This window comes from Siphateles boraxobius, unplaced genomic scaffold, assembly GCF_051911475.1.
Source record: "Siphateles boraxobius isolate OS27281-9 unplaced genomic scaffold, OSU_SipBor_1 19, whole genome shotgun sequence".
NCBI classification, from domain to species: Eukaryota; Metazoa; Chordata; class Actinopteri; order Cypriniformes; family Leuciscidae; genus Siphateles; species Siphateles boraxobius.
This window is the reverse complement of record NW_027508799.1, coordinates 14,653,812-14,679,064: the sequence shown is the minus strand read 5'-3', so window position 1 is coordinate 14,679,064 and position 25,253 is coordinate 14,653,812. Positions and strand designations below refer to the sequence as shown.

The 25,253-nt window shown below is 37.4% G+C and overlaps 1 protein-coding gene across 1 annotated transcript in view; it reads left to right on the top strand.

Annotated features, from left to right (window-relative positions):
* The window catches only part of tafa5a (TAFA chemokine like family member 5a), a 230,086-nt gene that overhangs the window by 171,680 nt on the left and 33,153 nt on the right, over window positions 1-25,253 (top strand). Inside the window, exon 3 of the mRNA XM_077233899.1 lies at window positions 18,142-18,269. Coding sequence (XP_077090014.1) covers window positions 18,142-18,269 — 128 coding nt within the window. The remainder of the gene's footprint in view (window positions 1-18,141; window positions 18,270-25,253) is intronic.

Below are 25,253 nucleotides of genomic sequence, written 5' to 3'. Positions count from 1 at the left end.
AGGTTCCTAACTGACGACAAAGACTTGACAGAGCAGCCATCAAGTTTAGACAATATTTTAGGTTTGTATGTGTCAGGATTCCACCAGCTTCATCCACTCTTCCCACTCATTCACTCACTGCGCCCACTCGTTCCTTATCACCAGAGTTCTAATCACCGTCACCTGCACCCATCATCATCATCATCTCCCTTTATATTCAGCTCCCCTGCTCTCACTCTTTGTCTGGTCTTGTCTACACATGACCCACAGACTCTCTCTCGATATTTACCCGCTACTTACCTGCCTTCCGTTGGGCTTTATGCTAACCTTGCCTTCAGTACTCGTCTTCAGCCTTCAACCATCCGTCTGCATCCGTCCCTGGGATCCTTCACCTGCATCTGCAAAAGAGACTCTAGTTAATCTTCAGTTAAGTTACCATTCAAGTATCACCTGTCTTCATACTCAACATATCTCTGACTGCTTCTGCAAAACCGGTTTAATAAACTACTCACTTACCACCAACCAGTCTGTCTCCTGTATCATCCGTGACAGTATGTGAGGAATTTTTTTGTCCAATAATTAGAATCTTCAATCTTCAATCCAATATTTTTTTCAGAATTAAGTAGTAGGAAATTACTAGTCATCCAGTTTTTTATATCAGCCATGCATTCTGTTAATTTTGTGGATTGGTAGGTTTCGTCAGGGCATGAAGAACTATAGAGTTGAGTATCATCAGCATAACTGTGAAAACTAATGCCATGCTTCCTAATGATATCTCCTAAGGGTAGCATGTACAGAGTGAACAGCAACGGTCCTAGTACTGAGCCTTGTGGTACGCCATACTGAACTTTTGATCGATAAGACATCTCTTCATTTACTGCTACAAACTGATAACGATCAGATAAGTATGATTTAAACCATGCTAATGCAATTCAACTAATGCCAACATCATTTTCAAGTCTATTTGAAAGAATGTTGTGGTCAATGGCATCAAATGCAGCACTAAGATCGAGTAACACTAATAGAGATACAACCACGATCGGATGATAAGAGCAAATCATTTGTGACTCTGATGAGAGCTGTCTCAATACTATGGTACAGTCTAAATCCTGACTGAAAATCCTCGCAGATACCATTTCTTTCTAAAAAGGAACATAGTTGTGAGGATACTGCCTTTTCTAGTATCTTTGACAGAAAAGGTAGATTCGCGATCGGCCTGTAATTAACTAATTCTGTAGGATCAAGTTGCATTTTTTTAACAAGCAGTTTAATCATAACCAGCTTAAAAGTTTTTGATACGTATCCTAATGACAAAGATGAATTAATGATATTAAGAAGAGGATCTATGACCTCTGGAAGCATCTCTTTCAATAGCTTAGTCGGTAAAGGGTCTAACATACATGTTAGAACGACAATTTAGATGATTTAATGAGTTTAGAACATTCTTCCTCTCCTATAGCAATGAATGAATCAAATTTAATTTTGAATTGAATTAGCATAGTTTAATGAGTCTGTGTTTCCCGAAACCATGGTTCCAATGAACATTAGCAAACAGCAACGGAAAGTTGTGTGGTAGGAAGGAACGACAGCCCTCGACCTGTGGTTAGAAGCATAGTCTCTTGTTTGTATGGAAAGTGGACTTAATAAATCCTTATCTTGAGCAAAATAAGCAAGATGGCATTCAGTACACTTTATATCTTTCATTTTGAATATATACAAATTTAATTTACTTCTTTTAGTTTGTCAAGAGATTTAAAGAGTGTGCATGTGTGTCCGTGCTCTAGTACATAATATGGAGCATATGATTGAATATGGAAAAAAGCCAAATAACTGAGAAAAAAAGGAAGATTAGACCTGCAATTATGCAACACTATCTCACGACCAATTCGTACGAATTCGTACGAGTGAGTAAAAGGCGTCTATTTCGTAAAAATTCATACAAACTCACTCGTACTCGTACGGTTTGTCTAAACCCCAGTATCAGTAGGTATAGGGGTGGGGTCAGGGGTAGGTCATTGGTACGATTTTATGCGAATTGGGCCACTCGTAAAATATGTATAATTTAGCAAAATCGTATGAATTCGTACGAGTGAGGGTGTATGAATTCATACGAATTAGCCACCTCGTTAAATTTGTACGAATTGCCGTGAAATTGGGTTGCAAATATCTGGCATTAATTCGATCTCAAACAAATTAATTGAAAGAAGTTGTTTCTCCAGTTTTGGGATGCAGTCGTGATTAGCTAGTTGATTTCTTTAACGTAACGAATTCTACAATGATATTTAAGCAGTGGGTTACATCGTTGTACGGGAAACCCACCCCAGGATGGTTTGAAGGTATTAGAGCAATTCTGGGTATTTTTAAACAAGAAACTGTGTAAAACAAGGTATTTTAAACTTCTTGTGGCCTGACAAGAAGACCAGTTAAACAAGACCAGTAAGTAAGACTACCTTAGGCTGTAAAGGCTGATCTTCTCGGTAGGGAAACGTCCTCCATACCCAATGAGGAGATAAAAGAAAGCCAGGGGAATAGGGTCAGATTTAAGGAGTAGATTCTGATCTGGAAGCTCAGCACATTTTCAAGAAGAAGGATTCTGGGCTGATGCTGAAATGCAGGCGTATCACAGAACCCAGATCCGACAGAGAGGCTTAGCGAAGCATTACTCTAAATACATAAATAATGCTCTCTTCCCCTACAGCCGCATGTCACGCTCATTTATTGTCTCAATAAAGCTTGTCTGTGAGTCTGAGCCCAGGTTATCAGTTACAGAACATCTTAACTGGGTCAAGACCATAGGGGCCGACCGGTTTCGGTCCATTCTCCATCTTCAGAACATCATGGGCAGGTGGGACAGAGGCAGAGCATGATGCCTAATAGAGATCTTTAGAGGACTACGTGTGCATCAGTACATTTATGCAATTTAGACTCTTTAAATTAACTTGAGCAGCAACAGCAGTAAGATTCCAAGACACCTAAAGGATTATTCTTTTAATGAAAAAAGTTAAAAGACCATGTAGTGTATTTAAAGTGCTTTTTTTAAATATATTGGTATAATTGAAAATAAAACCAGTTTTGTTCAGTTTAGCTAAAAGCGAATAACATTCCACATTGAACAAATTAAAATAATTTTTTTTGTTTAAATTTGACAATATTTGGATTTTATTCAATTTTCTGGTGTTTTTTGTTAGTACATAACTAAAAAGATATGGATATTTTTGAAAGTAATTTGATTTTAGATTAAAAACTATAAAGATGGTTATATTGACCTGCATTAAGTAACATTTTGCTTATATCTAGAGAAAATATATTTATCAAGTACAAATTTGTATTATAAATAACAGTTTTTATTTTGAATTAATGTTTTTGTCTTTGTAAAAGAAATATATTTTTATTAATGTTAAATCAAAATTTAGAGTTTGAACCAAACCATAAATATAATTTGAGAAAGTGTGATACATTTGCATTTAGCAGACGCTTTTATCCAAAGCGACTTACATTGCATTTCAAGGTACACATTCTTATCAGTTCTTGCTTTCCCTGGGAAACGAACCCATGACCTTAGCGTTGCAAGCGGGATTTGCTTGTAACAAATTCACATTTTTTTTTTAGTTGGCCCAAACAATCTTTTTTTTCTTTTTTTTGTACAAACTGTTGACTATGTTGTACTAACATAATGAATATATGTTAGTAAACGAGGGAAAACATCCATCATCATTTAAATAATGTTGATTACAAGAATTGGGTTAGTTGGTTTCTTTAAGAATAGGCTGCAGTATTTGGGAGTTTGCAATGGTTTTGTCACAGATGAGTGTTAATGAACATAGACAGATAGTGTGTAATTACTGATCTAAATGTTTTTGCAAAGGTAAATTTAAATCGTACAACTGATCTTCATTCCAAACATATCAGGTAGTAATAAATCAGAGGAAATGTGTACTTCAGATCTGCACTCTGCAGTACAAGAGATGTGTGAATGTGTGCTGTTTACACCTCAGTAATGTGTGAATTGAGCTGTGAAATGTGCATGGACATGGGGTCAAGGAGTAGATTTAGAAATGCTCTGACCATGAGGCAAGAAAAGAGAACACTGGAAGTCAAAAATGTACAATAGAAAAATACTCTTTTTTTTTATTGTCGCATTATGTGAAATTATATACCTGTTTATGTTTACTTTGTATTTCATGATTCGAATGCTATTTTTAAAATGTGTAAAATTACTGTATAAAAATGAATGGGATCAGGGTGAAAAAGTATATTAGAACAATTTTTTATAATCTCATGAATAGGATGTACATGCTGTGTTCTGTCCACATATGTGAATGAATGGGTGCATATGTTTTTCTCACTTTAATAACACAAAACTGTGTATGCCACAGGGAACTTCTGCAAACTAGACATTATTACTTTCCTTTAATAATAACAGACTCCTTTAAAACAATTTCAGTGCTACCAAAGCCCATAACAGGGATCATATAGCTCCACTGACATTACCGTAGGGTGTTGAATTACTACATGTAAATCGATCCAGGATATAGCTGTAAAGTAGTCAGCATCTTAAGGCAGATAAGCATTAGACTGTACTGCAGAAAAAAGAAAAACGCCACCAAGAATCCTTTAATGATATTTTTTTTCTTTTTTCGCTAAATATTCTTAAGACAAGATAAATTAAAAACTGAAGAACTCTTTCTTGTTTGAAAGATACAGTACATTTTACAACCTTCATAAAATAACTTTTTAACAGAATTAAATATTCTTAATATCTTAGAAAGGATTCCTCAAATAAATACATCTTGTTTTAAAATCACTTTAGAATTATATATGTGTATACATATATATATACAGCCATTCTCATCCCAAGGCGTCATCTAACTGACGCTGTTGACCATGCTTCAACATCCGACGCACAAGGCACCCTTTAGCGTCAATATGAGACGCTAATCCTACCCCAGACCTAAACCTTCCCACTACGGAAGCGTCATGTAACTGACGCTAAAAACGGAAGCGCCATCTAACTGACGCTAAAGGCGTTAGATGACGCGCGAGGATAAGCGCCATCTACCTGACGACGCTAAAGGGTGCCATGCGCGTCTGATTTGGAAGCATGGTAGAAAATTTGAATAACTTGGGATGAGAATGCGTTGATATATAGTCAAGTCACCTTTATTTATATAGTGCTTTTTACAATGCAGATTGTTTCAAAGCAGCTTTATAGTGACAACAGGAAAATAATGCAATAAAGTTTATTTCTGCTGTACAGCAGATCTAGAAGGATATGATGTCATCGTCCAGCTCAGTTCAGTTCTCAAATAATGGTGTCAATGCAGACAGATTAATAATATTGTTGAATATTAAATGTCCCCAACTAAGCAAGCCAAAGGCCAAAGGCGACAGTGACAAGGTACCAAAACTCCATCAGGTGACAGAATATATATATATATATATATATATATATATATGTATATACAAATTCACGTGTGACATCTGTGTTTACTGGTGCAAGGGCGGGACAACCTGTCACTTAAATGAGATCTCAGCAGTAGCAAACGAAAACGATCTAATCAATTTCCAACTGACAAAACTTCCCAACTTCTCTTGTCTGAGAAGTCGTTTCACTCGGCTAGTACATCACAATAGGGAAGAAACTATTGCAATTAAAGATATTAAGGTATAGTTGGAAAACAAGCCAAAAATATGAATTAAAGACATAACTTTTCACAGTGGCTTCACACTGGTGTCACTTTCCTTGCAGATACTATGGTTCGCACTGACAGACTTTTAAATGATTTCATTCCGCGTGGCCCATGTAGGGGTTGACATTTCCACTGTTGGCTCGGAGCTACTCCTGCTGCAAGGGGGAAATGTCAGCACGCATCTGTGAGTCCATGATATCACTCATGGTGAGGTTTGCAGATGCCGGGCTGCATGCACCGGTCCGCACGGGCCCACGGCGGAACCAAACAGACAGACAGTCTCGGCAAACATCGTCGTGCCAAATGGGCCTGCCAATTAGGTTTCAGCCTGGCATTTACCAAACAGCAGTGAGGATAAATACACTGTCCCCTCCAAACAGAACAAGGGTCCGTAAAAAATAACCAATTTTATCCCAGAAAAAAATTACTGTGGGTATGAATAGAGGATGATTAAACAAGATAAGCTGCATCTCCGTTTGAGGTTTCAATGTTTTTTTGTTTTTTTTGCACACTATACAGAATATTATTTTGCATCAGATAGGAAGGATGGTGTAGTTCACCTGCCAGACAATAAAATGAGTGAAGGAATCTAATGTAGGGACCTGAGCAATAACTAGAGATCGGAATATCTAACATGATCTCACGACAGTTCGTACATACTTTACGAGGTGGCAAATTCGTACGACCTAACTCGTAGGAATTCGTAAGAGTCGCCCAATTCGTATGAATTTGTACAAATGACCTACCCCTGACCCCGCGCCTAAACCTACCAATCACTGAGGTTTAGACAAATTGTACGAATTCGTACGAAATGGTCATGAAATAGTGTTGGAATATCAGAGACTTGCTGGTGGGCTTTTTTTTTACTTGAGTCAGTAAACAACCACCTACAACACCTAAATAACAGAATAGCAATCCAAAAACAACCATCAGAACACTTTAACAACTGCGACTTTTTACAAGCAAGACTCAATTTTGTTCTTAGCATTTTCTTAGATTCACAATAAGGTTCCATTAATTCACAACTACATTAGTTAACATTAACTAACAATGAAAAATACTTATAAAGCAAGTACTTATACTAATAACTTTTACTAAAAAATTACTAAAATCAAAAGTTGTATCTGTTAACATGTATTAATATGTCAGCTAACATTAAATGACAATAAACAGTTGCATTTTTTTCAGTTGTAAGATTAACAATTACTTTAGCAAATAAATTGCTCATTGTTAATTACTGCATTAACTAACGCTAACTAATGGGACCTTATTGACGTGCATTCACAAAAGCAATACCATGCATGCGTTGGAGTTTAATATTGTGTAAATAAAATGGTAAATTGTGCTTTTTTTGCACAAACAAAGCACTCGTGTCGATTCATAAATTTGAGGTTAAACCACTTGAGTCACATGGATTTTTTTGATGTCGGTGACACTTTACAATAATGTTTCATTAGTTAAAGTTGCAGTATGTAAGATTGACAGCTAGTGGTTTGAAATGGGTACTGCAGTTCAAAATATTGGAGAGGGTTATTTCCCCCACCCCCTCCTCCTCAGACTCGACGTTCGCGCGGGTTTCCAGATTGAGGACAAGCAACAGGAGTGAGCGAAATTGACAGCTGACGCAATTGACAGTCCTTACTACTTACTTAGGAGATACACAAGTTGATTAGTTGATTTGTCCCGTAAATTTAATATGCTCCTGTTCACAGAGATTTTTAGATGGATCCAGAGGCTTTTTTTGTCGGGTAGAATCTAAATCAGAATCAATCTGACCTAGTTTGTTTGCTGGCTTCCATGGCTCCAATATGCTGTGTTTTCCACCAACTGGCAACCCGGGGTGACCAAATACTATTGGGTAAATGTGTAGTGGGCGAGATCATACAGACCAAAACAAAAACAGACATTCCTACACAGAACGCACATTTCAAAGTAAAATAACTCGCTCTAGCATTCTTTTTCAGAGAAACAAGTGTGATCTTAGCATGTTTCCTAAATCTCTGCAAACATATTATGGTATTATTATTATGCTTTAGTACAGTCAAAAAAGTTACATACAGCACCTTTAAAATTAGTTAACTACATTAGTTAAACTAATAATGAACTACACTTCTACAGCATTTATTAATCTCTGTTCATGTTAATTTCAACATGTACTAATATATTATTAAAATTAAATTTATATTTGTTAATATTAAAGCACTGTAAACCAACTAGGAACAGCTGTATTTTTATTAGCTAAGTTAACAAAGATTAACAAATACTGTAACAAATGTATTGCTCATGGTTAGTTCATGTTAGTTAATACAGTAACTAATGCTAACAAATGAAACCTTATTCCAAAGTGTTACCATGATGTCTTTACTACCTTTCTGGGGCTTGAAAGTGGTAGTTGCGTAGCTGTCAATGGAGCAACAGAAAGCTCTCAGATTTAATCAAAAGTATCTTCATTTGTGTTTCAAATGTTTGGGTTTTGGAACGACATGAGTTTTAGTAATTTATTACAGAATTTTTGGGTGAACTAACCCTTTAAATTCAACATGAACCCGATCAGCATTTACAACCCATTTTTATTATATTTTTAAAACCCAAGATGTAGGGAAGGCGTTTTGTATATGGATTGCAAAAAAGTAGTTTCAAGATGACAGAAAAATATATGGCATGATGGAATTGGTGTCCAAAAGATTCAGGTTTGGCTGGTTAGCTCATGGTAGTAGATACCATTATACTATCTGGACCAAAATCAGCCATATCCCCCCCACTCCCCCACTGACTCTAGAGCCATGGGAAAATGGAGAAAGATGCTCTTAACAGCCAAATCGTGTAATATTACATCTACTAGCAGAGGCTATCTGTGCTATATTAACCAGTAAAAGTTGACCCCAAGGTTTGGACAAGGAAAAGAGAGATTAAGAGAAAAAGAAAGAAAAAAGCAATGACCCACAAAGAGAGGATGGAGTGAACTGAATGGCCTGCCATGCTGGAATGCCTGTGCAAAAATGAAGACACGCTAAATTTGCTTAAAAGGGTCTTTGAGCTGTCATTACTGCGCAGCGGTGCTGCTGCGAATCTTAATGCATGAAAGAGGACAGAATGGGCACCTGGCCAGGGAGATGGAGAACATGCCTGTCACCAGAGCAGGACCGAGGGACCCGAGATTGGACCAGACCACTGGAGCATGGAGTCTTTGAATAAAACTACAAACCTGATACAGGGGCTAACACACTGTTATTAATTATTAACCAGAAATTAATTACTAAAATAAATGTCATAAATACAGCACCATTTTATGAATTAATTTAGCATAAATTACATTTGGAAAGCCCTATATTGTCTTTGGAAATCTATCACTGCATTTGCGCTCTGTACTGATGGATATGATGTGACAGTTTTCATAAATATCCTTGCAAAGTTCCCAGAGGAAAATTGTATTGCTCCGACATTGCTTGTTTATAGCTATTATAGTTATTTTATAGCTTGGAGTTTTCATTTAAGTAGCGACACTTTCTCAAATGTTTCCACTGATATTAGAGTTCATAGTAAGAACTTTGACTTTTGATTGTTTTCCTGGCAAAATTTTTTGGGGGGTTTTGTGCTTTTTTCAAAAATAAATAGTCAAAATCTCTTCTGAAACTCTAGAGGATATATATATGATATATTCTCTATCTATTTTCTATTCTCTCTCTCTCTCTCTCTCTCTCTCTCTCTCTCTCTCTCTCTCTCTCTCTCTCTCTCTCTCTCTCTCTCTCTCTGGAGAAAGTTAGATTTTAAAGGATTAGTTCACTGATAATTTATTCACCCCCACATCATCCAAGATATTCATGTCTTTCTTTCTTCAGTCGAAAAGAAATTATGTTTTTTTGAGGAAAACATTCCAGGATTTTTCTCCATATAGTGTACTTCAATGGGAACCAACGGTTAACGATCAGCTTCAAAGTGCTCTACACGATCCCAGCCAATGAATAAGGGTCTTATCTAGCCAATCGATCTGTCATTTTCTAAAAAATAAATAAATAAATAAATAAATAAACATTTATATACTTTTTAACCACAAATGCTCTTCTTGCACTAGCTGCGATGTACCACACATTACGTAATCACGTTGAAAGGTTACGCATGACTAGGCAGAAGTTCTAGCGAACGTGCAAAGATTAAGTCAAACGCCCTTTACAAAATATAAATAAATGGTAAAACAGCGATGTCGAACGATTTTGAAGTTGGAGGAAAAATTTAGCATACCCTACCTTTTTCATCCTACATCAGGTTACCGCCTGACCTTTTCAACGTGATTATGTAATGCGTGAAGTCGTGGACGAGCATTTGTGGTTAAAAAGAATATATATATATATATATATATATATATATATATTTTTTTTTTATATATATTTTTTTAGAAAATGACCAATCGCTTGGCTAGATAAGACACTTATTCCTCGGCTGGGATCGTGTAGAGCCCTTTTGAAGCTGGATTGAGACTGCAATTTTGACCTTCAAACCGTTGGATCCAGTTGAAGTCCACTATATGGAGAAAGATCATGGAATGTTTTCCTCAAAAACCTTAATTTCTTTGCGACTAAAGAAAGAAAGACATGAACATCTTGGATGACATGGGGGTGAGTAAATTATCAAGAAATTTTTATTCTGAAGTCAGAATCCTTTAAGCAGAATTCTCTGGATATATTCATTAATTCTCATACCTCAATCAGAACAATTGAGCTATTTAAGAAATGCCATGTTTAATTATTCTTATGCATTAAAGCTTCATGCCATGAATCAAATTCCTAAACATCAGTCCTTTCAGATGGCAGCTCATCCATTTACAAACTTATTACTGACTAATTATTTTTACTGACTATTCTTAGACCAGATGGCTATACCTATATTCCGTGCATTTTAAAATGCAAAGATCTAGCTGAGCTCTTGCCCTCTTGTATATATACTCTCTCCTGCCAGACCTTGCTTCTCTACAGTATTAGATAAGATTTATTACCCAGGGTTCCTGGCTGTTGACGTGAGTGTGATAAAGCATTTCAACAAGATGAGTATCCCAGTGTGGGTGTAATGATGTTATACCTTCTCTTATCGCCTCCAGATGAACTGTGCATCTAGCCCCATCCCAGAGGCAGATTATATCCAGGTTGTTTTTATTTTATAGCGTCTAGTTGTCCTTGAATCCTTCTTCTCACACCTGTAGAGTGGTTACACACCGACGGAAACTGTCTGGAAGTTTGAACTGCCCCTTGTGGAAGTTGTGACCCTGCTTGAAATTGATTAAAATGTTGCAATAGCTCAAATTAACTGGCAACAGTACCATGTCAGTGATGTATGACATCAGATTATGGGCACTGTGATTACATGCACCGTGAAATGCAATGTTTCTTAAATGCTGTGCGCTCTGGGTGAGTTTGAGCAGGCGTTCTTCCTTTTTATGTTCAGTTGGATTAATAATTGGTGATAACGGCAATCTCAATCAAATTGACGGGTACCAAACTCCCTAGGAGGCCGTATTACTGTATTCAATTGATCGCACTGTTCTCCATTATAAATTTCCTCCCAAGTAATGTTGTAATTATGGCACTGACATCCAAGAACAGAGATTACGTTGCCTGCCGGTTTTTTGTTTTGTTTGTTTTTTTGTATTAAATAGTACACATTATGCAGCAAAATGCATTTTTTAATAGTAGTATGTTGCATTGCATGTTAATTTCACCAAGTGGTGTTCAGTTTTCATCTAAGAAAATTCAAACAGTTATTTTGTTGTTTACAGTTTTTTGTTTTTTTTATATACAATGTTAGTTCAAGTTCTCGCTATGTTCGAGATGGATTATTAGCTAATAAACACTGCACAGAATACACTACATACTGGCTTCTATTTAAATAATAATAAGCGAAAGAGTGTGCATTATGCAACAATAAAGTTTTAATAAGCAGTATGCTTAAGCAGTCCAAGACATATGGTAAAAGGTTAACAAAAATTATCACTTGATTCAAATGCAAAACTTGATTTTACATTGTGAGTGTAAATTAATAGGCTGAGAGTTGGTGCTGGTAACCCAATGACAATAGTGAAACCAGAATAAACATATTCATGATTCTGAAGCTGAAAATACAGAATTATTTTAGACGAATATGCTTGCAATCTGTCACTGACTAAATATATTTAAAATAATGTAGGCCATTTTTTACTGGTTACAGAATACATTTGGCATTATCAGGACCAACAAATATTCCCCCATTCCATTATTATACATTATATTCAATATTATAGTAGTTCAATGTAGTATTGACACTAAAACTCTGTAAAATTGAGTTTTTTCACGGACAGTAATTTTCATTTTGGGTGAACTATACACAATATACATATTGTCACTATCCACGATATATATTGTTGCATTTTTGTTTTGTGATATATTGTGACATGATGTTGTATGTTGTATCTTGGAAATAAATACAGAATACGGAAATAAAATCTTGGAAATAAATAGTTAATTTCCAGTTAGACTTTCTGTACAAGTGTGAACTTAGCAGTTTTAATTCATGATCAAATAATGAAAGACATTAGATGATATATACATGATAGATAACATCAGTGGTAGTTAATTTGTCACACTAAAAATAAAAGGTGAAGTCCAGCTCACAGTACAGCACCATACAGGTTGTGAACCCTTTGGAAATATCTGAATTTCTGTATTGATTCGTTATAAAATGCGTTTTGATCTCAATTTACTTATGATTGTAGACAAATACGATCTGGCGTAACTAATAACACACAAAAAGTATATTTTTCACATTTTTATTGAAGAAATGATCATTCACAGTGCAGGTTGGAGAAAGTAAGGGAACCATTAACTCTAGAAACCTGTAGATCCTCCATTAGCAGCAAAACTTCCACCAAATGTTTTCTGTAGCTGCTCTGGTCAATTTTGGACCATCCCTCTCCACAAATCGGTCACAGTTCATCAACATTTCTGTGTTGTCTTGTTAGCACAGTCCTCTTTGGGTTATGCCACAGCATCTCAATTGGCTTCAGGCACTTTCAGTCATTCTTTAGTTCTTTTATTTGTGTGCTCTGGGTCATTGTTTTGTTGTACCAACCAACCTCATTACTGCTGTCCTAATGCTCTTCTGAAATACGCCTTTGATACGCCATTGAATTCAATGTTCCTTCAATGGCTGTGAAATGTCCAGACCCTGAGGCAGCAAAGTAGCTCTAAATGCTTCACTGTTGAGAAGAGTTTTTTTGGTGTTACTGTGCATGCCGTGCCCATTTTTTGCCAATAAGTTCAACTTTTGTCTCAGATGTCCATACAAGATTTGCAGGAGTGTTGTGGAACACCCAGGTTTTCTACTACAAACATGAGACATGCCTCAATATTTGGCAGAGCAGTGGTTTCATACTTGTTCTTTCATGAACACCATTTTTGTTCAGTAAAGACTTTCACAGTAGATTTTTCTGGATGTCTTTTCCTGACATCCTATGGTTCTTTCCCACCTCTTTCAAGGTTGTACGTTGGTGATGCCTGCTCCTAGGGAGAGTAGTAAAAAATACTGAATTGTGTACATAAAATGGGTATTTTAAATTGGATTGATTAACAGGTCTTTAGCAAATCTTTCATAGCCTTTTCCTGCTTTGTTCAATGTGTTTTTAAGGTCATGTGAATGCCTTTGGATATGAGGCATGGTTCACACTAACCAGTCTTTGAGAAGAAGAGAATTGTCAGTGGGTGCCTTGATCTTAAGGGCAGGGCATCTGTGCAGCCCTTACTTCCAATCTAATTTTCTTAACGAAGTCCAATTAGCTTTTGGATAACCACAATTTGGGAGTTGGGAGTTTAAAGAAAGAATAAACATTTTTTAAAAAGTACAAAAGTGTGGCTTAGATCAGATTACATTTTATGAGTTATCAGTGCAGAAATCGTCTCGGTTACATATGGTAACCCTCGTTCCCTGAAGAAGGGAACGGAGACATATGTCATGACCGACTAATAGGAATCTCACTAGAGAGGCCAATCTACTTTGAGTGAAACTAAACAAGCCAATGCACATTGGCGTGCAATCATTTGTATCAGCTGCTCAGCCTCGCAGCGCAGGTATATAATGAGCAGAAGGTGCGATTGCAGTTTTTTTGCTGAGGAGCCAAGCCTGATAAGCGGGGCCCCCCGGCAGGCAGCAGCAGATGTGGCGATGGGACGTACGTCTCTGTTCCCTCCTTCAGGGATCAGATGGGCACTCTCGGCGTACGTCGTGACTGACTAATAGGAATCCCTACCAATGCCCACAGCAACTGTACCTCATCCAGCGCCCTGTGCAAGCCTCTACCCCTTTTTGCCTGGAAGGACGATAGGAGGAGGCTTACACAGAGTGAATATGTCACTGTTGTTCCATGATAACCCATACAGTGAGAAAGTGGATAACACTGGGGAAGCGTGCACTTTTAGGGTGAGAACACGGGAAGAGACCGGCTCTACACATAGGGTAAAATATATAGCGAACGTGTAACGTGTCACCCAGCCCGCAGCTCTACAGAAATCTGTTTGCGAGGAGCCATGTGCCAGCACCCAGGAGGATGCAACGCCTCTCGTGGAGTGAGCATGCAACCTGAGCGGTTGGTAAGCCAAGGCGATGGCATCCACTATCCAGTGGGCCATCCTCTGTTTGGAGACAGCCTTTCCCTTCTGCTGGCCTCCGTAACAGACAAAGAGCTGGTCTGAGGTCCTGAGACTTTGAGTTCTGTTCATGTATAAACACAGAGCGCAAATGGGACAGAGCAAAGTCAGGGCTGAGTCTGCCTCCTCCAAGGGTAGTGCTTGCAGGTTCACTACCTGGTCCCTGAAGGGAGTGGTAGGAACCTTGGACACATGGCCAGGAACGGATCTCAGTAATACGTGGTTGTCAATCGGCCTGAACTCTAGGAACGATTCGTCAACCGAAAATGCCTGCAGGTCTCCTACCCTGACAGAGGCCAGTGCAACCAGCAGCAAAGTCTCCATGGAAAGAAGCTTTAAGTCTACTGATTGCAATGGCTCAAAGGGAGCATCCTGAAGTGCTTGAAGCACCAGGGAAAGGTCCCAAGATGATATGGAGGGGGGTCGAGGAGGATTTAATTTTCTCGCCCCCCTAAGAAACCTGACGACCAGGTCGTGCTTTCCTACTGTTTTGCCATCTATGTGGTCGTGATATGCTGAAATAGCTGCAGCATGTACTTTGAGGGTGGAGGGAGACAGCCTTCGCTCCAACCCTTGCTGCAAGAAGGAAAGCACAGACCCTATAGAATATCTTCAGGGGTCTTCTCGGCTAGAAGAATACCACTCGACAAACAGGTTCCACTTCAGGGTGTACACACGTCTCGTAGACAGCGCCCGTGCAGAAGTGATGGTGTTAAGTACCTCTGGGGGTAAGTCACCTAGAACCTCCCAGGAAGGAACTGTCACGAGGAGCATGAGTTCTGGGAACCAAATCCGGGTAGGCCAATAAGGGAGCCACTAGAAGAACCTGCTCCTCCTCCTCCCTGACTTTACACAGTGTCTGCACAAAGTATGCTCACTGGGGGAAATCCATATTTGTGGAGGCACCGGGGCCAGCTGTGTGCCAGTGAGTGTTCCCTCGGTCAGGGTGTAAAACAGCTGGCAGTGGGAGGTCTCAGAGGAGGCAAACAGGTCTACCTGAGCCTTCCCAAACTTTCTCCAGATCAGCTGAATCGCCTGGAGGTGGAGTGGCCATTCTCCCGGGAGCACAGCTCATGATACACGGTTGAGCACACCAGGCTCCGAAGCAAAGGCTTTGCTTGGCTCAGAAGCAAAAAGCTGAAGTGCAATTGCACCTCTGCTCATTATATACCCCCGCTGCGAGGCTGAGGAGCTGATGCAAATGATTGCACGCCAATGTGCATTGGCTTGTTTAGTTTCACTCAAAGTAGATTGGCCTCTCTACCGAGATTCCTATTATTCAGTCACGATGTACGCAGAGAGTGACTGACTGATATTCTTGCAACTGTGTTTTACCCCCACTCCCTCTAAAATATGGATACACTTTATTTTGGAATGACGATGTCAACAATGTAACTACACAAATACTACACATTTACTGAGTGATATTAATTAACATGTAGGTTATGATTAGGGTTAGTTTGCTTGTAATTATGCATAATTTACTGTTACATGTAAAGTCTAACTATGTCGTGTTACAATAAAGTGTTACCTAAAATCTCAGCCCCTCTAAAGACATCAAACCCAAACACTCAAAATGGCTGTCAGGCAAAGAGCACCTCAAATTCTTCTGAATTTTGGCTGAAAAATAGCGTCCAACTCTCGGTTGTTCTTTTGAAGTTGAAGAGCCCTGGGCTGTCACAGATATAGGTATGATTACACAGAAAATGTGTTCCAATGATAATTCTCAGGTAGTGGGGACATTTTCTGTGTCATTCCATAGAATAGTTTATATTTCAACTTTTGATAGTCCAATCAAACAATTCCTCAAGAAAAAAGAAAAAAAAATACCCAAAGTTGATTGTTTCCGTAAATTCATCACACTGGACAAGGAGGTTTGAGCACATTGCATTGTGGGATAAAGGTCAAGCTCCAAAAGCTCCAGGCGTCATTTATTGTAATTGTATGGAAAAGAGTGACCTGTGCATTATTCAAAGTTTCTTCTTTTGTGATCCATGAAAATTCTGAAAAAGAAAGTCAGGCCTTAAATGGCATCATGCTGCATTTCTGAATCATTGTATGTGTTTTTCCCATGGCTCATGCAAATTGCTTTTGTTTGCTGTTTTTGGTTGCTTGTTAGTCTAGTGTCCTGTGTAGATGTGTTAAATGATAATTAGACTATTCATAGCTAGATTTGAGCATAACCGAAGCAAACGTTTTAAGCTGCTCAGCTGTCTTGATTAATGCCGCATTGAATTCCTCCATTAAACCTACAATTAGGCCTGATTGCGCCACCTTTTGTCTCCCCGTGGCATCTGAAATTTGCAAAAGGGTCTTCAGTGGCAAAAATGCAAATCAGCAGGTAATTATCCTGTGCTCTGATTACTCTAGTTCTCTTCCTGCCTCTAAATATTGCTCTCAGAAATGCATTATGTCAAGAGCCATATAAGAATAAATATTGTAAAACACAATAGAACAATAGGAGTTTATGCAGCCTTGACAGATGTGATTTCTTCTTTTAGGAAATGGATCAGACATTTCAAGTTGTATGAAGATAACTAATGTTGATATCTGTAGTGGAGGGCAATTACATTTGTGTATGCACATGATGTAATGTTATGATGTACTGTCAATCAAATGGAACAGAGGACAACAACTTGGCTGAATTAATTATCTTCCATCTTTAACGCTGCAGAGAGAAAACAAGAAAGATGTTTCTATATAGTATTATACACAGAAATTAGCATATGTTCAAGCCCAGCTATTTTGAAGGAAGATCAAGATTTCCACATGTACACTAATACTTTGCTAATACTCAAAAGAAAGATAACATTTCTGAAATTACAGTATATATAGTTAATTATATAACTTATTTATTATTTCAGGATCTAAAATATATCAGGCATGACATTTCATATCCAACTATTTCATAAACATACTGTTTATTAATATATTTCCTAAAACTGTAACCTTATATGTTTTCCTTTGGATATAAATTAAATTATACATGGCCATTGCTATAGTTATGTTATCTATTTGCATACATAACATACATTTTGAAGGGCATGTAAAGTTTGAAATATAAACTTCAAAAGCAATGGCTGTATGATTGTATTGTCTAAATAAATAGATAAATAAATAAATAAATAAGAGACAGCTCTGCATTGTCCTGTATTGTCCCTCTCCCAAGGGACTAATACTAATTCAGGTGTGTTAAAGTGACCTACTCTTATATAAAAGTGATCATTTATGATGAACCTCAAATACATCTACTTGAGGAGAAATCTGTCATGAACCTTTCTTTAAACTGATGACCATCCATTGAAATTAAACTAATTTTCCTTTCTCATGCTCATGTAACATAAGATGCTTCCATAGGGGATTGTCTCATTTTATATCATCCACAACACTAGTTTAGTGTGTTGCAGTAACCTCTTTTATACTTGACTAGCAGAGACAGCTTGGATGGGATGAAAAGTGAAATCTTTTGACACATGTTTGAAGCTAAATAACTAAAAGTGAATCCAAATTGATGCATTCAGTCTGAAAGGTTCAGATAATTTACTATATGTTTGGTGTTGTGTGATTACCAACTGCTGTCAATGGGATTTATATTGGATATATGAAGTCAGTTAACCCTTGGATTGACTTGACATGGATATGTTACTATACTATACCACTATACTGTTTATCAAGCAGAAAGTGTCACAATACTTTTCCCAAAAAGTATTTTTTTTGGACGGGGGGGATGGGTTGTATTATTGTTGTGTTTCTGCTTATCTTCCTAATCATATCATCTTAACCTTTTCTCTGGTCTTGATCCACAGCTCGTATTGTGAAGACCAGGCAGTGGTGTGACATGGTTCCCTGTCTAGAGGATGAAGGCTGTGACCTGTTAGTAAATAAATCAGGCTGGACTTGTACACAGCCCAGCGGCAGAGTGAAAACTACAACGGTGAGACTTACACATTCTCATAACCACTGCCCTTAAAGTGACATGAAACTATGTTCACAACTCTCAATTCCATAATGTCACATACAGCATTTTAGAGTGAAATGGGATGTTCAATGAGAGAGAGAGAGAGAGAGAGAGAGAGAGAGAGAGAGAGAGAGAGAGAGAGAGAGAGAGAGAGAGAGAGAGAGAGAGAGAGAGAGAGAATAAATAGATAGAGGCTTGATGTTATCCATTGGGATTTGATTAGGATGTGAAAAATGAGCTTTCATTCCAGAGTGGAAGTCAGCAGAAAAGAATAGGGTCTTGAGAGGCGGTGCATATTATATTTTAATGAAAGATTATAAAGCCATTATGCATGTGTTAATAAAGACTAAATGATAATATTTTTTTTCTTTATAATGTGTACAGATGAATTACACATAATAGTACCATCTGCGTAGAAAAAATGTATAGGGTCAGTTCTGATTTCATGTGAATGGGGGGTGTTATTAAGAGGTTGAATTAGAGCATTTAACTACCAAACATTAAAAAATAGTAATATTATCTGTAAAATAACGGTACAATACCGGCAGCAGAGTTGCCAGCAATCTACTGTAATTCTACAGTATGGATATTGTGAAACTGCTCTACAGATTATTACCGTAAAAAAATACAGTATTTTCCAGTATTTTTTTATTTTACAGTAAAATACTGGCAGCAGAGATGCCAGCAATATACTGTACTTCTATGGTATCAATACTATAAAATTACTTTACAGCAATTTACATTATTACATGCAGTACATTTCCGTGATTATTTTAATTCACAAACACTATAAACAATGGTGTGTCATTTTGGCAACAACTGTAGTTCAAATAGGTCAAAAAGGAAACCTTAAAAAAGGTTGGAAATTAAAATCACACAAGAAATTATTATAGCAAAAACAGGCAACAGTAATAGGCTAATAAAAAGGTGAACAGTAAGTTACTGCTAGAATTTGGCCGTGTTTTAAAGCATTTTCAGTGGGATAACCTGTAAAAAAATCACACTGTAAAATCACACTGAGTCAAATAATTTTGTCATATAAATACATTAACATAGTGTAGTGTTTTTTTCTTCCCTCAGGTCTTTGCAGTCTTTCATTAAAAATGAGTGACTCTGAAACAACTTTACTTTTTGCCTGATATAATTATTTGAACACTTCCCCTCAAACCATTTGTCACATTGACCACTTTTAACTATCCAATCAGTGCTTTAAGTGGGCCGGTACGCGCCGGTACTCAGTACCGCCACTTCCAAATATAGCTCTTGAGCGTACCGCCACCTCTCCGTGCACCCAGAACGTGCTTTTAGCGTACCGGTACGCTCATTTGCACATCTGTTTTAATCCTTTGGCTGCGCTGCCGCTTTTCAGAGCGCCCTTCACAATGCACGCTTCCTAATTCGTCCCACCGAGAGCAGAGACTACATTACCCATACACCCTTGAGTTTTACAAGTGAAAAGCGCATGCGTCGCTTTTGCCGCTGTCAGTGTCAACCAACGTGGTCCCGAGAGGGGGATATTCTAAAATGCTTAACGTGAAAAACGCTTAACGTGGCTTACTGTACTAAGACAGTGATATTGAAAGACCAAACTCGGTACACATCATATTAATAAAGTATACTATGTATAAAAAAATCAGATGAGCCCAGAATATGAACGCAACGCGTTTAATTACACATTAAGCGTTTTCCTCCCATAGAAAACCGCTATAAGAAAATGCTTAACGTGGCTAACTGTAGGCTACTAAGGCAGTGATATTAAAAGCCACGTTAAGCGTTTTCTTATAACGGTTTTCTATGGGAAGAAAATGCTTAACGTGTAATTAAACGCGCTGTAACGGATTGACCTAATTAATTGGGGTGCCAAGCAGGGGTTTCAACCTACTAAATTTCTTTAAAGTCAGTCAACCATACAAAGGATTCAAACATAAAAAAAAGTTGGTACCCTTAATATGTGGATGAAGAATTACTACACAACCAGCAACAGGCTCAATTCATATAGACTGTTATTAGTTTTTTGAGCAATATAATATTCAGTCAGGGGAAAACATTCATGGTTCACAAATGCAAACAAAAACCCTACAAAACCAGAAACCAAAAAATTATTCAATTTTGAAGAAAAATAGCCCAGAAAGTCAAATACTCAATGGGGCTCATTTAACATGACAAAATCTTTCAACACAAACAAATCAGTTCATTCAAAAGTTAAATTCATTCAAATTCAGTTCATTCCTTTTCAACTCATTTAGAGTGCAAACCCCCAGTGTCACAAGTCCACATTAACAGTTCTTGACTGAGTTTTCAATCCAGCATAGGTGCTGGTACATGCACTTAGACCTTTAAGTCCATTCAGACCAGCACTGAGCAACCAGTCCACTGTGCAGTTCAAAAAGAGCTTTCTCAGCACTTTAAATAATACTTAGAGAGTATCATGGTCAAAAGTCTCAACTGAAAACCCAACATGAAAATATAAGAAAAAAAACAATACTTGTTTGGTTTTTTGCCCAGTCAGTCAGTTGAGGATCTGTCCCAGTCAGTCAGAGAAATTATCTGTCCTCCATTGTCGTTTGGACCATAGGTAGTTTCTCTGAACATCCACCAACTTCCAAAAGATCCATATATCCCAAGGCAAATCAATGAAATGTTCCTTTTACCTCACAGGTTGTTTAGGAGATATGCAGGGATTAACTTCCCACATCTTTCCACTGCACAAGGCATTGCTCAACTGCCATCATCAAACTCTCTTTAGCCAGGTGCTCCACACAACATGTGACTCAGAACATCATGTGACTCAGAACATCATGTGACTCAGAACATATCCGTCACACTCCTTTTCCCTTGTAAAAAGCAAAACAATTAGGTGACAGGCGTATTGTTGAGGTAGGAAATCCAAGGAATTCCTCTTCATCGGTATCTTCTTGGAAAAGATCCGTCAATTTTACGCGCTGACTCTCCTCCAGGTCTTTTGCTGTGGGGTAACATGGTTTTAGTTGACATACATGTATAGTACGCAAACCCTCTCCTGTTTCTTCCATTACAACCTGGTAATTTAAAGGTCCCATCCGACGTATAATCCTATAAGGACCTTGCCACCTTGGTGCAAGCTTGGCTGAGAATTTCTTTTCTGCTCTAGAAAGGGGGTGAGAACGCAGCCAAACCCTATCATTGTTTTTGAATTCAAGATGGCGTCTCTTCTTATCATAATTCCTTTGCTGTCTCAGGCGAGCTTTGGCCAAATTTTTTGTGACAAGTTCTTTCAAGTCGTTGAGCTGAGCAAGGGTACTATATGCTGGTGAGTCAGGAGGAATGGTTTGTGGTTGTAACAAAAGGTCTAAGGGACCTCTGAGTGGTCTACTGAGATTAAGCTCAGCAGGTGTGACACCAGTAGACTCTTGTACTGCTGAATTAAGAGCGAAAAGAAAATGATGAAGATGCTGGTCCCAATGGTTGTGTTGGCTTCCTACATAGGAAGCCATCATAGTTTTCAGTGTCCGATTAATCCTTTCAGTGAAGTTTGTCTGGGGGTGGTAGGCTGTGGCAAACTTGTGGGTCGAGTTCCAAGCCTTACAGGTCTCTGCAAAGATTTCTGACACAAATTGAGGTCCTTGGTCAGAAAGAATGTACTCTGGGACTCCCCAACGAGTAATGATTTCTTTGACCAGTATTCGTGAGACAGAAAGAGCTGTAGCTTTCCGCAAGGGAAAAAGTTCCACCCATCTGGAGTAATAGTCAACAAAGACCAGTAGATAAGAATTTAGCTGGGAACTTATGGGAAAAGGTCCCATTAAATCAACACCAAGCATTTCCCAGGATTTTGTTACCAAAGTTTGCTGTAACTTGCCTGCTGGTTTCTTAGCTTCTGGTTTGTAGCATTGACAAATTGAACAATTCTGGACATAGTTCTTGACATCCAAACTCATATTTGGCCAGTAAACAAGAGACTGCAATCTCCTATAGGTTTTGTATCTCCCTAGATGACCTGAAAGAGGATCATCGTGAAAGAAACTCAAAAGTCTGTCACGTAAAGAACTGGGTATCCACACCTGGTAGTTAGTCCGGTGTGGGAGCTGGACTATACAATAGACTTTGTCCTCAATAATGTTCAGAGTAATAGAGGAATTAACTCTTTTCTTTCCATATTCAAGAACAGATTGATACAACGCTTGCACTTCTGCATCCTCTTGTTGGGCTTTCCATACCTCATCATCGGTACAAGGAAAGACAGGCAACTCCTTTTTGGTGGATTTTAACACTGTGGCACAGGTTGACAGGAGAGGTTGGTCTGATGGAGCACGGGAAAGGGCATCTGGGACTGTATTGTATTTTCCTTTTCTGTATTCGACAGCAAATGTGAATTCCTGCAAACGTAATGCCCAGCGCATAAGTCGTGTGCTAGGTTTATTGGTCTTAACCCTCTGGGGTCCAATGTGTTTTTGGGGTCCTGGAGGTGTTCTGACATGCTCTAACATTTGTGCTTTTTTCAGTTATTTATAAACATGTTAATGGCAAAGGTGTAAATTCACTCTATATAGCACAAACAGGGCTACCATAATATGTTAGCAAGATGTATGTACATGTTTGTATTTTTGAGAGAATATTGTTTATGCATGGTTATTGAAAAAACTAAAACTTAAAGTCTCTGAAATAAGGCCACAAAACACATACTAAATATGTGTCCACAAGACTTTTGACTAATGGATGTTCTCGCCTAGGATTTTTGCTTCAAAATGATCTGAAAATCATCCTGCATAATCATTCACATAAAACAATACATTGATTTAAATTTAGTAAAACACTTTTTGTTTGGAAAGGCAATATGCGAAATGGGCGTGACTCATGTATAATGCTCTGATTCACACCTGTGAAGACAAAAGACCTGTTTAATGAGCCTGCATAATGAGCTTTTCACAGGTGTGTCACTGAGCCACAAGAAAGAATACAGGGACACAAGAAAAGAAATGTGTATATATACTACAAAATTGGTTCACAGTTGGAAACATCTATAAAAAAATAGTATTTTTCCACGAATATTTTTGCTTGCAAATTGTATAATATCCAAGGTGAACATTTCTAGTAATTGTGTAGTTAATTCTCATACTGTATTTTCAGAAAGTTTTGGATATGTATCCTCTCCCCAAATTTGTTACTAATAAAACACAATACAAATAATTTGAAGAGAAGGCTTATATTGCCCTTTTAAGATTTTGTTTACATCTACCTTGTAAATATATTATTTGCTATTTTATTAAAAAAAGTTACAATTACAGCAACAATTAAAATAACAATATTTCAAGTGTAATATTTCTTTGTAAAAACTAAAGTATACATTTTATCATACATATTTCAAAGTTAAGGATTCATTAGTTTGAATAAAGCCTACATTGGAACAAACACTATAATAGCATCCTAGTTGATGACTTTATTTTTGACAAAACAAACATAGCCTAATATATTTAACATTTGAGCAGAAATTGGTGAACAAAAGCTTATTCAATGTGGCAGTAGTCTATAGTTTAGGCTACAGTAAACAGTTAATAATATGTCCAAAAACTAGTCAACGAAATGTTGTCTTTCATATTTCGTCTGTAACATAGGGATATCGTTTGTTGTTTTTATGATAGCCTATATTAGGGCATATGAATATTAATTTGCAGTTTAATACGTTGCTAATACAAAGACATTTTAACGTTATTTCAACATATTTCAGTCGATTTTCACTCATCTCAGTATAGCAATAGGGTTTGGTAAAAACTGTTCAGTTCATTCATTCACACACGCGATTCATATTTAAACAGTCTTTTTGCGGTTTACATACACTATGATATCGCGATTAGAACACTAATAAAAAAACTTACTTCTCAGATGGATATTTCATATTTCTTTGTAAAAACTAAAGTATACATTTTATCATACATATTTCAAAGTTAAGGATTCATTAGTTTGAATAAAACCTACATTGGAACAAACACTATAATAGCATCCTAGTTGATGACTTTATTTTTGACAAAACAAACATAGCCTAATATATTTAACATTTGAGCAGAAATTGGTGAACAAAAGCTTATTCAATGTGGCAGTAGTCTATAGTTTAGGCTACAGTAAACAGTTAATAATATATCCAAAACTAGTCAACGAAATGTTGTCTTTCATATTTCGTCTGTAACATAGGGATATCGTTTGTTGTTTTTATGATAGCCTATATTAGGGCATATAAATATTAATTTGCAGTTTAATACGTTGCTAATACAAAGACATTTTAACGTTATTTCAACATATTTCAGTTGATTTTCACTGATCTCAGTATAGCAATAGGGTTTGGTAAAAACTGTTCAGTTCATTCATTCACACACAGACGCGATTCATATTTAAACAGTCTTTTTGCGGTTTAGATACACTATGATATCGCGATTAGAACAATAATAATAAAAAAAACGTACTTATCAGATGGATCCGTTGCTCCTCGAAATGAAAAAAACCAGCTCATGTTCTGAGGTAAATGTCCCAGGATTATTCCTCACACAGCCTCGCAAGAAGAAATAGTAGGCTACATTAATCTGATGATTACATTTGTTGTGTTATCGCGTTTATGAGGGGCGTTGACACTTTGCATGTGTTGCCTTAGATCATTTGCGTTTGAATAGCGCGCGCTCTCCGTGGGCGTGTCAGATTAGCAGAATAATGAGCTAAGAGAACGATAATGAGATCGGCTGATACCTCTCTCTTTTTTAATAGATTACATAAACAGAGAATATTTATTTTAGTTTTGAATTAGATATTTTAAAAGTACAAATTTAAATGATTATAAAGATATATTGCTCGTGCTTGTGTGAATAGTATTCGCTGAGCTTTGTTTAAGTTTAGAGACGTGCACCAGAAAATTTTTTTACGGAGACAGAGAGGCAGAAAGCACACCCTGTTTATTTTCTTAATTTTACAAAAGCACACGGTTTTGATGTTAATGTG